The sequence below is a fragment of the Perna viridis genome, chromosome 7, assembly GCF_037379345.1.
Source record: "Perna viridis isolate PV_CMFRI_1.1 ecotype Kerala chromosome 7, ASM3737934v1, whole genome shotgun sequence".
In the NCBI taxonomy this organism is placed as follows: domain Eukaryota; kingdom Metazoa; phylum Mollusca; class Bivalvia; order Mytilida; family Mytilidae; genus Perna; species Perna viridis.
The window spans coordinates 3,672,049-3,687,572 of NC_142451.1; the positions used below are offsets into that span (position 1 = coordinate 3,672,049).

A 15,524-nucleotide genomic window follows, 5' to 3' on the forward strand; every position below is an offset into this window, starting at 1 on the left:
TGTTTATAGAAGTGTATGGACTTTTATTCAGTTTAGTTTTTGATACAGGTATATAACCAAATTCTCGCCTTATTGGAATGTAAGAATAGGGGGTGAGAGAAATGACCCTAAAAATTCAGGCCGATCACAATTGTGAGCCGCCTTAGCAAGCTTTTTACTGCTATTTTGAGCGACCACCTTAACAGTTATTCGGATTTTTTTTTCAATACTTTAAGAAAATCAGTGTGGTTTTCGCCAGTCTCAGCTGTAGATAATTTATTTACCTTACATTCATTTTTCGAAATTCTGAAACAGAAAAAGAGGAAGTTTACCTTCGTAGATTTTGAGAAGGCGTTTGATAATGTTTGGATGGATGGGCTCTAGCATAAATGTATTGTAAATGATATCTATTGTAAAATGTTCAGTGTTATAAAAAATATGTACAAAAATATTGAATCAAACATTGATTATGATAAATGTACATCAGAATATTTCTCATGTGAAATTGGAATTAGACAAGGTGAAACCTTTCACCTTTCTTGTTTGCATTGTTCTTAAAGGATTTAGAAGACTTTATGGACAGGAATGATATCTTAGGTCTAACTTAATTATCAGATGAAATAGAAAATGATTTAAGTTTATTTATGAAAATACAATGTATCTATATCGTTATACGCTGATGATACTGTGACGTTACGCACGCTATTGCGGATGTGTCGAAAAAACACCTATCTAAACTATACATGACTATTGTAAACAATCAAAATCGTGAATATGTGAAAGTAGTATACTGTTGGAATCAGGACAACTTATTAGTTCTGAATATTTGTCATAAATGGTACTTCTAATTCTTTATAATCAATTAAACTTTCCAAAAACCCGTAAAGGTTACAGACCACCAATTCAACCAATGAGCATTTGGAACGTAGGCAAAAATAGTTCTACGCAGAAATTACCTCTGTTCCTCATAGTGCTGTGAAAAAAAGTTCTCATCTTATTTAAAAAATTTAAACAGTTTCTGAAAGGAAAAACATTTCTGTACATTTTATAGGTGCATTTTGCTTCTTGTGATGTGAAGCCTAATCTCCATGATGTACCCCTATCTTGTGAAAACACTGGGATTTCCCATGCTATTTATAGACCCTTCACTTCCGGTGACCAGTACTGCACTGCAAGTCTGCTAACCCCACATGCCATTCTGAGGATTGTGAGCTGACATATGTAGAATCATGCTGATATGTAGTCCTCTGCAGGTTAAAGTTAAGGTAAAGTCCAGAGAAGCCATTGAATATTGTGAAATTAGCATAGAAGCCTATGGGAAGTGGAATTAGTGGTTTTTAGCCTAAAAACGTCAAAGTTCCGTATGTCCGATGTAATACACTGTAGGTTAAAACAAAATCTGAAATAGTGAATGCGCTATTGCAGAGGGTTACGAAATTCGCCAAATTTTGCGTGGAAGAATAATTTCATATGTTCTTTTCGAAATTGCGTTAATTTTAGGCAATGCATACGTACGGCGGAAACACTAAAAGATTTACAAAGACAACTAGATTGTTTTTATCAGTTTTGTGTAACTTTGAGGCTTAAAGTTAATGTATAGAAATAAAAGTGTTGTCTTTTTTGTATTGGCAGGATGCCAAATAATTTAAGATTCTTGTATAGTAACGAGAATATTGACACTGTGAATGAGTGTAACTATTTAGAGATACTTCTATCAAAAAGCGGTAAGTTTAATTTGCAAAGGCAATACAATTGCAAGCAGATAAAGGGCGAAAAGTCATGTATAAAGTTCTGAAAAGGGATAAATATCACAATTTATCCTCTTCCTCAGTTAGATTTATTTGATAAAACTGTAAAACCCATGACTCGGAAGTCTGGGGCTTTAGTAATATTGACTGTATTGAAAGAGTACATCCTAAATTTCGTAAATTATTGCTGAGTTTGAAAATGACAACATCAAATTGTATGATATGTGGCGAAATTGGGCGATGTCCACTTATTTTAGATGTGAAGCAGAGAATTATACCCTATTGTGCCAATTTTTTAGCAGTAAAAAAGTCGAAACTATCTTCTGTTGTGTATAAATCAATGCAAACTATGCATCAACAAAATCATCTTTCTTTATTAAATTTTGTAAAGAAGGTACTGGGATGGACGACTGTAGGTTGTCATATATATGGATTTCTCAAACATTTGTAAGCGATATATAACTGAAACTAACCATTAAAGATATTCTAAGTGACCAGTTCCAACAAGAATGGAACAATATGATCAATGAAAATTTGAAAGTCATCAACTAAATACTTTTCAAGGAAGATAGATGGAATAATGTTCCAAGAGAACATAGATAAAGAACTATCTACAGTCTGAATGAGATTGGTGACAAGTTTCATTCTATTGTGAAATGCTATTTTATCTAATCAATCTGGAAAGATGTATATTACAAAAATATGTTGAGTCTACTGACTCTTTTGTTCGGTTATGTTATGTATGTAGTGTAAAATCTCTGTACCTGAACATGATGGTGATGAAAATTAAGATATATATGTACATATGTTACTGTAAATGTGTATAATTAGTCATTATACATCATTACTGAAATTTCAGTAAATGCAATATATATATAATTCCAAATTCTGACCAGTAATTATACATAATTACTGATATTTTCTCAAGTTTTTCTACAAATTTAATGATTTAATTCCAGTAAATGTGTAGAAAAATTTGAAATACTTGGTGCCAAATGTTAAATAAATTGACCTAACATGATAAATTATTATATATTTCATTGAAATTCCTTCTAGACAATTAACAGACTTAACTGTTTTTATTTCTAAAGATAATAAATAAATGAACTAAATGATCTGTATTGGAACCAACTCAACAAAGTCGCAAGAGGAAAATGAATCGACTCGATCCACAGTGACTTTCATTCGATTTGTTGTTTTACAGCTAGTTGAAATAGACCAGTTCCAATTTCAATACAAATCTTGGTAGGCTACTAAGTAGTTTAAAATAGCTCTCTAGGTAGAAAATTTTCCTACATTATACCAATGTGTCCTACTTAAATACCACAGAACACCCGTGTAATCATTTGGACACTGCCTTTTAAGTTTGAATTGCTGTCAATTATGATGAGCTTAACATCTAAAGGTCAAGTAAATACAACTCAGGGAGGCCATTTAAATCATAGTTAAATTTTCTATACTGGTACATATTAGGGCATCTTATATAAACAGTTACTGTAAACCAAAGGAAAAAAAAATGACACTATTTAGTATTTACAATCACTTTACAACATTTCTTAAACATTTTTTTTAAACTGTTAAATACTAAGAAGTCCTCAGAAAGACTGGTGCATGCATTTATATTGCAAACTGAAAACATGGCCATTTTGCAAAAGTGTAATGAATTTTACCATAACTTTAAGCTCTTAAAACTACGCCAGCTAGAAAGAATCTCAGTTTAACAATGTATGAGCATCAAATTCTTTCTAAAAGATGTTTCAGCATTCAGTTCAATGATGTACTTGACACTGAAAATAGACTTGGTCTATGAATATTTAAATAAAATGAACAGTGTTATCCAATCAGAACAAGTAAATCACTTGACTGTATATAGAGTACACAGTGGTGGATGGCATGATATAGAGGTTAAGGTCGTCATAATTGACAGCTATTCAAACATAAAAGGCAGTGTCCAAAAGATCACACAAGTGTTCCGAAGTAGTTAAGTAGGATTCATTGGTATAATGTAGAGCAGTTTTCTAACTAGATAGCTATTTAAATTACTCACTAGCCTACATAAATTAGTATTGAAATTGGAACTGGTCTTTTTCAATTAGCTGTAAAGGTAACAAACCGAACTAAGAAACTACAACTCAACAGCCTAAATTTTACAGCCAATAGGGGGGTTATCCAGATTTGTTTTAAAAGTCCAGGACTTAAACTGTCAAATCTAAATAAATGTGAGGACTGAAATGCAGATGTACTACACCGAATTCACTCAAAGTGTTTAATGCAAACCATACATTGAATTCTATTACAACAAATGTATGCTTTACATATATGTAGTTGTCGAAAACTGCAGGACCTGCATGCTGGAACTAAAGACAAATATTGGCTGAATGTCCGACACAATCACCCCTGATTCAGACACTGGTAACCATCAGTCTGGGAGAAACCGATCTAAATATGTGTTTACAATATCCTGGTTATACTGCACAAAATTCATATCAAGACTACAACGATTTAAGAGCTTATAGAATTGAAAGGCTGCTCATATATATGCGTTTTGGTCGGCTTAGCTATATTGTTCACGTATACAGTTTAAATTGTCTTAAGAAAAATCCAAAGAAATACCAATTTAGGTATTCATGTATTTTTTTACAAAAGTACCTAAAATACCGTGAAGTTGATGAGTTTGAGAAGGAGGGGGGACTATTTGTCTTTTTTTATTTTGATTTGTACTATGCTATTTTTTTTCAGTCTGGATTATTCATTCACTTTTGTGTTAGTTTACATGCCGGACATGGCTTCTCTTGGTTTCCATTATTTATGAATCGTATAATATCGGTCACTGACACAGGAACATTTTAAGCTCTACAAAGTTCAGTAAGTAATATACTTTCTTTTGACAGATAACCGAGTTTACCTTCTTTATCTCTGTCTTGAGTTGTCGTACGGAGAGATATCCATAGTTCTACAGCACAAATTACAAGCACGTATGTAGTAATTATTTCCAATCTAGGTGGTCATACTGACATATTAGATGTACATCTATGTCAATTGATATGATAGAGACTAACAACTGTTTTCTCATCTTAAATTACAAGGATTGAACATGCAATGCAATTTCGTTTTGGTCTTGTTGGTCCTACTAAGTCTTTTAAACACTAAGTACATTGCTAGATACTCAACACACAGGACCAAACTTCCACTACATTAAACAAATACGTACATACTCCAGATCTAGATTATAGTTAAGGTCTAACTATAGATATCAAAGTACAAATCACACACCATGCAATCATCATACAAATTTCGAGTAGAAATGACATTGCATTAAAAGCATGATATGATAATCATTAACTCATTATCTTAAGTAGACTATTTGTTTCAATTCATTTATGTTTTTTTCAGCAACATGTTTTTCGTTGTTTTACTGTTGCATGCCTTGGTTTCGCAATCTTTCTGCCACAGTACATTTAGAAGTAAAATCCCAAACGGATTTAACGTACCTAACCCATGCCGAATACCTGCAGTGTGGAATCCAGTTGGACATTATAACCCGGAACATTACACCCACATCAAAAATCCGTTTGCTATTGTAAGTTTTGGGAAAAGTACAAAATTAGATTTTGCATTGAATTATTTTGTTACCATTGAAATAGCATTTAGTTACATGTATACGTGAATTCCTGTGTTGTCATGTGATTGAATTGAACATTTTTTTTTTAATAGCTATAGGCAGTAAAAAGGGAAACAGCATCGAATAACGGTCTTTTTAGGGTAACTCTTTAAATTAATACGTTTGAATAGAATAATTTCTTGGCTTTAAAAGATACACAAGTCAAGCCAGTAACACATTGTGGAAGACCTAGTATTCGAAATTTTTAAAGTTCTATCATTTATACTACATAATGGGTCCGTGATGAAACCATATAATTTGGACCAAAATTGCACCATGAGAACTGATTTGTTCAACGTGTCATACTTTTCCTTTCCGCTTTCCTCTACCCTGGGCTTGACTTTTTTTATGACGGCAACTCGGCAGGTTTCTAGAAAAGCAGGGGACTTTCACCCACCGGTGCGCCTGGTATATGCTCCAAATTTTTAGATGAGTTCGATTTACTCTTATACTTTTGTTACTTTGTATTGTTTTGGTTATTTTATGTTCTTTGTTGTGTTTTTTCTGTTTTCCATGTCGGTCTGTCTATGGATTGCATTCTTTTGATTTCAACAAGAATCTTGGTTCCGTTGATTACTAAATCAAAGAAATTTATCATGGTACTTTATAATATCTACGTTCGCACAGAAATATGTTATCGTTTTAGGATTTCAGGAAGAACGATTTCGTTTGGAATGCAACAATATGTAACAAAGACTCAGACGGAGATGGAATGACAAATGGAGATGAACTAGGTGATTCTAATTGTACCTGGAGACCGGGTAAAACTGCATTCAACCCCGTTGGACACCCGGGTAAGTATGTAACAATCACCAAATAGGATAATGTTTGGTATGGTGCTTTGAAACCGTAAATAATGTCAGTAACTGGAGTTTGCATATTGATAGAACGAGCAACAGGTGGTTCCATATTTCTGAAAGAGGGTTCCAGAAAATAGAGTGTCCAGGCTATTACTTGCTCATTTTTGCCCCAAATTTACAAAAACTTTTCCCACAAAAGTCCGAATCGGATGGTCTACTCGAACAACGCAACAGATTGGAATTCCGTCCCTCCATGTTAGGGCGGAACAGTCCGAAAATAGCTTACCAGACCTCTAGCATTGCTATAGTAGAGGGCTTAGCACAGACACATAATGAGTAATTTGAAGTAAACAAACACGAGAGCATGACCGATAAACTGGAAAACTGACAGAGTAATCCATCATATGATATGCAAGGGTTCATAGTAACATAAACTCCTTCAACAGCCTAATGGTATTGGCCCCTAAGACATGGTTCCATTTCGGTTCATATAGTTAGTTCATTTCAAAACTTGTTTTACAATTAATTCAAATTCAACCAGTGCTTTCTAGACCTTCCATAAGGAGTAGGTACTCACTGCTTTAGATCATGAGGCCCCAGAGGTACTTCTAGACAGGACCCAAATGGATGAACTTGATGCCACTCCCCCTTTTTTTACTAGGGCAACACATTTCCATATTTTTCAGTTTCATTCTCCTTTCTCTATCTCTCTATGGTTAAAGTTGTTCCATGATAACTTTTAAATAGTGTTTTCTATCCATATCAGTTTTATGTTTATAGGCTTCACTTCAAGAGGCTTTATTTGGATCCTGCCTACAAGTACCTGTACTCTGAATGATTTTTCTATAGTGTGAAAATTGTGCTCACCAGCACATTGCTTTACTTAACACTCAATTACATCTACATGTATGATAAAGGAATATTTTGGGGATATGTGGCAGAGCCCTCTGTTTGTATTGCAGGAATTTGTGAACCAGTAGGATCAACACAATGCAGGAGGCAAAACTTCAGCTGTGACTGTTTAGAGAACTGTCAGGGGTTACTTGGACATGCATAAATTCGTTGTATTAATATTCAATAAAGAATTTTTGTCATATTCACTTGCTAAAGGAGACATGACACAAAAAAAAAAAGAATTTTAATTTTTTTTGTTTATTAAATTGCTTTGAAATACTGAATATATATGATAAAAATGGTCCTTAAAGTTTCTTTTCTCATTTGTTAGAAGATAAATTGGTTTAAAATTGCTGTTGACCAAAGCCCTACAAACTTTAATATGGTTTAAGATAAAATGGAGAAAAGGAAAAATGAATAGTAATTACTATGTCAGAAATTTCCCTTTATTCATGGAGTGAATATTTTAAGTGACTGCATTTTAAATGAACTTTAATAAAAAAAAAAAAAAAGGAATTACTTTAAAACTGCCTAACTTGTTACAATATTAACTTACCTAGTTCCACAAAATAAGAGTTTTGTCATACCTATTAACCTTAAAACATCTTAAGGTCTTTTTCTCAAAGATTAAAGAATTTAACACAATTTATACACAATCAAGACAAAATAACCAATGTAAATATATGTCCAACATCTGTGTATTTAAAAAAAAACACATCATCATTGAGTACATCAAAAAGTCTTCACTAAAAACAAATGTACTATGAATTCAGAAACCAGAAACTGCTACCATTTTATCAATGCAAACAATATAGGTTTGGTAAAATTATATTTAAAATAGGTTGACAGGAATGTTGAACTTCTCATTTTATGATATTGTGAAACTTGAATGACATTCAGTTCTACAAATACTAAATCAAAATATTCTAACAATAATTTTGTTATGGTACATCAGTGTTCTTGTCAAAATTTCTAACATAAAAACACCCAGTGGGTGTATATTTAACAAAGAATGGATTCCTAGCAGTGTGAACCAATAATGGATTCCTGGCAGTGTGAAGGGATAACATACATGATTTATTATATATTGCACAGGTATTATGGTAATTTCAACTATGAAGGGCAATAACTCTTAAATTAATTATGATGTTAAAATTTGGATGCAAATACTTACTTGCTATTCTAAACAGATTTGAATGATTATGATACAAACACATATTCTACAAAAATTATGGGTTGACTACAGAGATATACCTTCATTTCAATTAAATAAGGCCTTGAACAGTAAATACAATTTTACAATAAAATAAATTAAACTAGCATGGTGCACAGCATTGCGTTAAAAATTTGAAAGCCTTTGTTCAAAGTTATTTTAAAATTATCCAGAAACAAAAAAAGTATACAACAAACAGAGGATCATTTTATACCCTGACTCATTGAACAGAGTTAAAAAAAATAGATACAAATCTCTCAATTGAAAGTATGTGGTATTAAAATTTCAATAATGGTAACCTCTGTCAGGAGCCTTATGTGTATTTATAAAACAAGACAAAATTAATTTCATAGCTTATAACTTAAAATATACTTAAAGTAAAATTATCATTATTCACAATTTTCCCCCCAGCTCAAATAAACAGGTTCATATAAAATATTAACATTAAAATAAGTGTTACTTCTCAGTTTATCTGTTTTAATTTACACAGCAGCTAAAAAGCACTTACAAACCAAATGGACCTAAGAATAAAATTCAATTACAATTGACCTAAAATTACATCTACTACCATAATGCCCAGTTCAGCCATAACATACAGTGAAAGTAGGTGTAATTTTAATTAGATAAAGATTGTGATCAATTGAAGCTTGTCATATACATACATTACCATACTTCATCAAGCTGCTACAATCACACTACAAGTGTACATATGTACACAATAGGAAAAATGTGATGAACTACAATTAGTTTATTATGACTTTAATCAGAATACTCTCTCAAAGTGTTGGTCAGGGTTATGTGATGCTTTAGTAGGAGCATTAGGTGCTGGTACTCTATAGTTAACACCAGGCCTTCTGGGTGCCAAATATTCAAACATTGATGTGTTGTGTTTGGACAGAGTGGTACTCAGATCTATAGGCATGGGATCAGTCCAGAAAAAGTCATGATTGAGAGCCTCATCAGCATCAATTCTCTTGGTAGGATCTAGAGTTAATAATCTATCCAACAACTCCAAGGCATACTGGTCTTTAACATAACAGTTAAGTCTGTCCTTCACCTTTCTCTTTTGTGAAGATATTAAGTCAATTTTGCCCCAAAGTGGTAACTTCTCAACATTTGGCCAGACCTCCTTAATGATTGAACCACACAGCTGACTTATGAGTTGTAGCTGATGTTGTTCAGTCCTACCCTGCATGATGGGTGTACGTGTCCACATTTCTGCCATGATACAACCAACACCCCACATATCTATAGCAGGACCATAGTCTCTCTCTCCAAGTAGCAGCTCTGGGGGTCTGTACCATAAAGTAACTACTCTATTTGTATATCTGTTGGGATTGTTTTTGTTACTTATACTAAATGACCTAGCCAGCCCAAAATCAGCTAGTTTGAGTACACCATTCTTAGTGATTAAAATGTTAGCAGCTTTCATATCCCGATGCAATATTTTGTTGCTGTGAAGGAAATACAGTCCATTAAGTAATTGTTGTACGATCTTTTTTATTTCTCCAAGGTTAAACTTGACATGTGCATTTGATAAGAGTCCAGCTAAATCATGTTCACAGAAATCTGAGATCATATAGAATGTACTTTTGTACCTGTTGTATGGTGTGGCTGTAAAATAAAATGTCACTGATGAAAATCTTGACAGCAAAGATACATATTCAATAAGTGATACGATAGGATTTGATTTGATATGCAAGCACATATATACATTGTACCAAGTTTTATGTTGATCATATGTGGCACATTTTAATACATAATACTTGTTTTTTAACCAAAACTTGGGATGAGCTTGGACAACATTTACATATATTCAAAAACAAACAGTAACATATAGCAATGGAATGCATACTTTTTTATTTCAATTTGTTTCTACAGTGTGGGTTTAATTTTTCAAGAGATTGGGTCTTAGAAATTCAGCAGTTATACTCCACATACAATTTTATACCAATTTACACAAGCTGTATTGCATTATGTTTAGTGCATAGAAAAAATTATTTTTTATTCTTAAACTGGTACAGTATATTTTTAAACATATTTGTCCAATACATGAACATGTACTTAGTTTTTATGAGGTAAAAAAATTTCTTGCTGAAAGTACTCATATGATATAAACCTTATTAATGCTTTCTTACCTTTTGATCTACATATTTCAACTAAGTTTAGGACATTGTCATGCTTTAACAACTGTAAAATCTTTATTTCTCTCAAAGCTGTGATAGGAAACTGAAAAAAAAAAGTTCACAATATTACTTCATGAATACATTTAATAGGATTCATTCAATAGAATTGAAGTAAATTGTCAGAACTGGCAAGGAACAGAATGAAGAATTGGCATGATAAACAATCTTATAAAAGATGTTTTGTTATTGTAAGACAATGAGGATGACAAACATGAATGTACATTGTAATTAAAAAGACTTTCATCAGTTTGTAGAATTACACAATAAAATATGTATGGGGACAAGTTTCAATCAGAACTGTATCATAATATTTAACATGATAGATGAAGACTTACAAAGTCCATTATGCATTGAACACTGTCCTGGTTTCTTTGACTTATTTATCCATTCTCGTTATATTACGGTTTGTAAGTCTTGTACTAGTTTCATTTTCCTTCCCGAAATTTCCGATGTAGAACCTGTTGAAATCAGAAGACCTATCTGCATTTTATATTTTACTTCCTGGATCTAAGAACATTTTTCATATGGATTATGATGTGAATTCTATTTTATGCTTTTCTCAACATTTCCATCATGTAGAACCAGATATTTCTCATATTCATCAGTATTTTTACACAAAAAGATGTCTAGACTGTTTAACTGAACTCAATGATATGTTTAATGACAAATCCCATTCATCTGAATGGCAGACAAGGACCCATTCATCTGAATGGTAGTCAAAGACCCATTCACATGAAACTACAAAGTCACATGATGAGACTTATATACCCTATTAAAATCAGTTTGAAAACAATTCATTTATACCAAATCATTACCCATGTATGTAAATCCCTGAACAGCTTCAATGAAAAAGTTTGTTTTGAGTGATTCAAACAAACGCATGGATCATTTAATTATCTTAAATTGTTATTGTTTTAAATAAAACTTTTAAGTATTAAGTGACTGTTTGATGAGTGGTGTATATTTTGTCTGTATTCTAGTAATATTTACAGAAAAGCGTTCTTGTACATGTACATACATGTTTTGTACAAGAATTTATGGAAAATATCATACCCCTTCTTTTTCATTTTCCATCAAAATCTTTTTCATGGCCACAAGTCTTTTAGTGCTCCTGTCTCTGGCTTTAAACACTTCGCTGAAATGTTGAACATAAATCAAATTATTGTACATGTAAGAAGCTATCATATCAAAACATGAAATAGTTTTTAGGATGCACTGTTTTAACTGCATAATACCAATGGGGTGATACATACCATCAAACCACAACAATAAGGCCAAATAAAACAATATCTCTGTTTTCTACATGTATCACAGTCCTTTCCTTCAAAATTCTCAACAACTAGCCTGAAAAATAGAGGACTGTATAGGATTCAACTAGAATGGAACCAAGAAATGTACATATCATTACACTAGCCGAATCAACTTTTACTAGCCCCGGGCATCAGGCTAGTGGCTGAAAGCAAGCACTGGTATCACTATTTTGACTTCAGACCTTGTGTGGCATTAACTTCCATTCTATGTCATAACATTATTTATGCTGGATGGGGAATGGGGAATTTGTATGGGCATGGGATATTGAATGTTAAGGATTTAGAAATCAGACTAAAGTATTAAACTGTAATTATTTATTTTAAAATTATTCTAATTGCGTGTGAAAGTACCAGTAATTGTTCTTAGGTAATATATTTGTGTTATTTTCTTTGGATTGACAAAAAAATTATTTCCCAATGGTATAATCACAATTCAATAATAGTATTGAATTAAAACCCTGCACAGGAAGCAGCTTGAAATGACCAGAGAGGCTGAACCTCAATATTTGGGGCAAGTATGGACACAGCATTCAAACTAGATACAGATTTGTATTTTGATTTCAATTAGATTTTTTACACAGGATTAATAATTGACCAAAATGAAAGTGGTCACTTAATGGTCTTTATTTCTAAATGGTTCCAGTCAAAGCCTCAATCAAATCTAACCTTCTTTTGAGGATATGAAACCTTGTAGTTCTGGCCCCTTACTCATACTAGGCTCTATTCACAACCCAAAATATTAATTCCGGTCTTCCTTTAATGCTATGGCACTTTATAGTATAAAATTTATTTGAGATCCATTCACTTTTGCTCAAATTACATGTATTGTCTGGACATACGAAAAATGCTTCTTTTAGGCCCCAAACTTCACAAAGGTTCAAGTCTTAATCCCCAAAATCAATCCAAAGTCTTCCTTTGGTGGTATGGCACGTTCTCATACAATTTCAAAGAAATAAATTCACTAATAGTCGTTTTCTGGACAACAGGAAAATTTCTGCTATTACTAATTACTAATTAGTGTTGGTACTTGATAAAAATTTCTGAATCGATGATTGTTGTGACAATTTTTTGTGGCCTTAAAAAAAAAATCAATTGTTTTCATGTTGAATAAAAAAAATCAGAAGGTGTGAATATAACCATGGCAGCATTTGCTTAGTTATTATAGCTTTAATCCTTATAATTCTATCTGGCAATCAAAGTTACCTTCCGAGAGTCTCAGTCAGGTATATTGATACACTGTGTTTATGTTTACACTTCAATGCACACATTCCTTTACACATGTACATGTATGATAGTGCAGAGGATATCCATAATCAACATTAAATCGGCAGGTCAATGACAGTGAAGGCAGCATGGACAAAGTGATAGTTGTCACTGAAAACTACCAGATGTTAACAATTCAACACTGTTACAGGAATATAATTATTAAGGAAATACAACAAGGAGCTCATAAACTCAATAAATGACCGATACTACAGGGCGGCTATATTGGTTTAAATGTGCATGTATGAACCATGCATGTACGAACTTCATGCGAGTATGAAATTTCTTGCAAAGATGTTCTCGACCAATCAAATACGGCTATGAGCATGGAAACTCTTATGATTAGAATTATGCATTAATGGGGGCTAAACCCTTTTTGGATTCAGTTTGTGTCACATGCTACAAAATGTATCTGCAGCCTGTCCTGTATTGCAAGGGTTTCCTCATTGTTCATTAAAGACACATGGGTGGTCTTGAGCTAACATTGTTCTTCCCAGTGGGGTTGTTGCGTCTTTGACAATCTGGTGGGTGGGGGGGGTTACCCTAATTCAGTCAAATATTCCAATTCTTTTTTTCAAAAGGATATACAGTAGATCAGGTAAAATGTCTATAGGCAATAGAGTACTAAAACCCTAATCCCTTTAGGGATTCAGTATCTGGAGCTATTTTCTGATTTGGGCGCCCACTGACCAAATCAGAAAATAGCTCCGGACACTAAATCCCTAAAGTGTTCAGGGTCATTCAGAAAAAGGGGGTTGCAACGACATTTTTCGTCTTTTTAGTCAATTTTACATATGAAAATGACATTATTTTTCCAATAAATAATAACCCCTGGCCCTGCAGGCTGCACCCTCCCTTTACTGGCTGTTAGATTCGACACTGTGACAGGCTGGAGATGACACAAAGCAAATCATGACAACAGTTGCACTTTCTTACCCGAATGTGCCCTGTCCAATCTTACACAGTTTTTCATATTTGCTTGAATCTTGACAGTATGGATAATGAATGTTTTCTTCGCGATTCATTTTGCAACCGGAAGTCAATATTAAGAGTTGTCGTAAACGGCAAAACGGAAGATGGTTTTATAACAAAACGAAACGAAACGAATTCCGCCATTAAACAAAACATTTAACAACCCTCAAAAACATACAAAACAGAAATCAAAGAAAAATATAACAAAAAAAAGCAAAAATAATAAAAAAATATCAAAACAAAACAAACAAACAAAGCAAAAAAGGTGGAAAGAAAAAAGCAGAAAATTATTTTTTTTCATGTAACTTGAAAGCATTCATTGATACCGGTCAACATACACGATGTTCTTTGTTCCACGAAATTTATGGTCAAATTTGCCATAAATACCGATTTTGTAAACATAATCAAGAAATCTTCGAATTTAAACCTTCAATAAATGTTTCTTTATCGTTTCCTTGATTTAAGAGTCATATATTTGACAAAATGTGTTAATTGCTGTCTAAACAGGTAAGGGAACGTTTTTATGACCAGTAAATAAACAACGAGAAGCATACAGCTGATTACTGAGGTTACTTTTTGCAACAAAGTAAGTAAGGATGTGATTCATACCAAATAATTTTAATTTTGTTACACTTTTCTTCATTAATTTGACAATAAACATACCCATACCTTTGTAGTGATCAAAAATATAAAATATGGCACACGAAACATCCTCTACATGAATGAAAGAAAACATTACACATTCAGTGTGCAAAAGTTATCCATTTGGGGGGGGGGTGCTTAACAGGTAAAAGGATACGGGTGCGCAGCCTCGAAAATTTTGACCCACCCCATTCATATATTCTAACAATGAAAACCTGACACCTATTCATATATATGCACATGGCGTTTATCACAGCAGGAGGCTGATTAGAACATACGGCATTGTATCTAAAGACATCATTATCATGTCAGAGTTAACTGGATAGCTGATCTGATCCGAAAGAAAGAACATCGTTTAGCTAGATTCTTTTATCTCAGTTTCCGCTATATAGATGACATATCATCGTTAAACAATCCTAATTTTCGTGGATTTTATACATCGCATCTACTCCAAAGAACTTAATCGAGATAATAGATACTACAGACACTGTGAAGTCAGCATCATATCTTAACCTATTGACCAAACTTTACGACAAATGTGACGACTTTTCATTCAGAATTATCATCTTTCCTTTCATCTGTGGTAACATCCGTATGAAGTTTTCAATCCTAGGGTTGCTTATGGTATTGACTAGGGAGCCAGATTATTTCGTTTTAGAGTTAACCTGGAAGCCCGGGTAATTTTTTCGTTCCACATGTTTTTCTCAAATATAACCAGATTAGTTTTAGAGTTTGCAAGTACTATAAGTAATTACGCTTAAATCATTAAAAAAACATATATTATTGAATAATTCCAGTTTAATGAGATGTATGTATAGCCTTTAATTTGATTTGAATTATGCAGTATTTTTTATAT

At 32.9% G+C, this 15,524-nt stretch overlaps 2 protein-coding genes across 2 annotated transcripts; one reads left to right on the top strand and one right to left on the bottom strand.

The window, feature by feature from the left end:
• Positions 1-4,618: 4,618 nt before the first annotated feature.
• LOC148611000 (temptin-like) lies at positions 4,619-7,284 on the top strand. Its single transcript, XM_088591010.1, has 4 exons — positions 4,619-4,702; positions 5,121-5,307; positions 6,035-6,182; positions 7,151-7,284. Exons 2-4 carry the CDS (start codon positions 5,125-5,127, stop codon positions 7,243-7,245), a joined length of 426 nt encoding a protein of 141 aa, XP_088447136.1. The 5' UTR covers positions 4,619-4,702; positions 5,121-5,124; the 3' UTR covers positions 7,246-7,284.
• Positions 7,285-9,038: 1,754 nt separating this feature from the next.
• On the bottom strand, positions 9,039-14,119 carry LOC148611001 (cyclin-dependent kinase 9-like). The gene is made up of 4 exons (XM_088591007.1): positions 13,991-14,119; positions 11,535-11,616; positions 10,434-10,524; positions 9,039-9,909 (listed from the first exon to the last, which is right to left on the bottom strand). Exons 1-4 carry the CDS (start codon positions 14,077-14,079, stop codon positions 9,059-9,061), a joined length of 1,113 nt encoding a protein of 370 aa, XP_088447133.1. The 5' UTR covers positions 14,080-14,119; the 3' UTR covers positions 9,039-9,058.
• Positions 14,120-15,524: the final 1,405 nt, after the last annotated feature.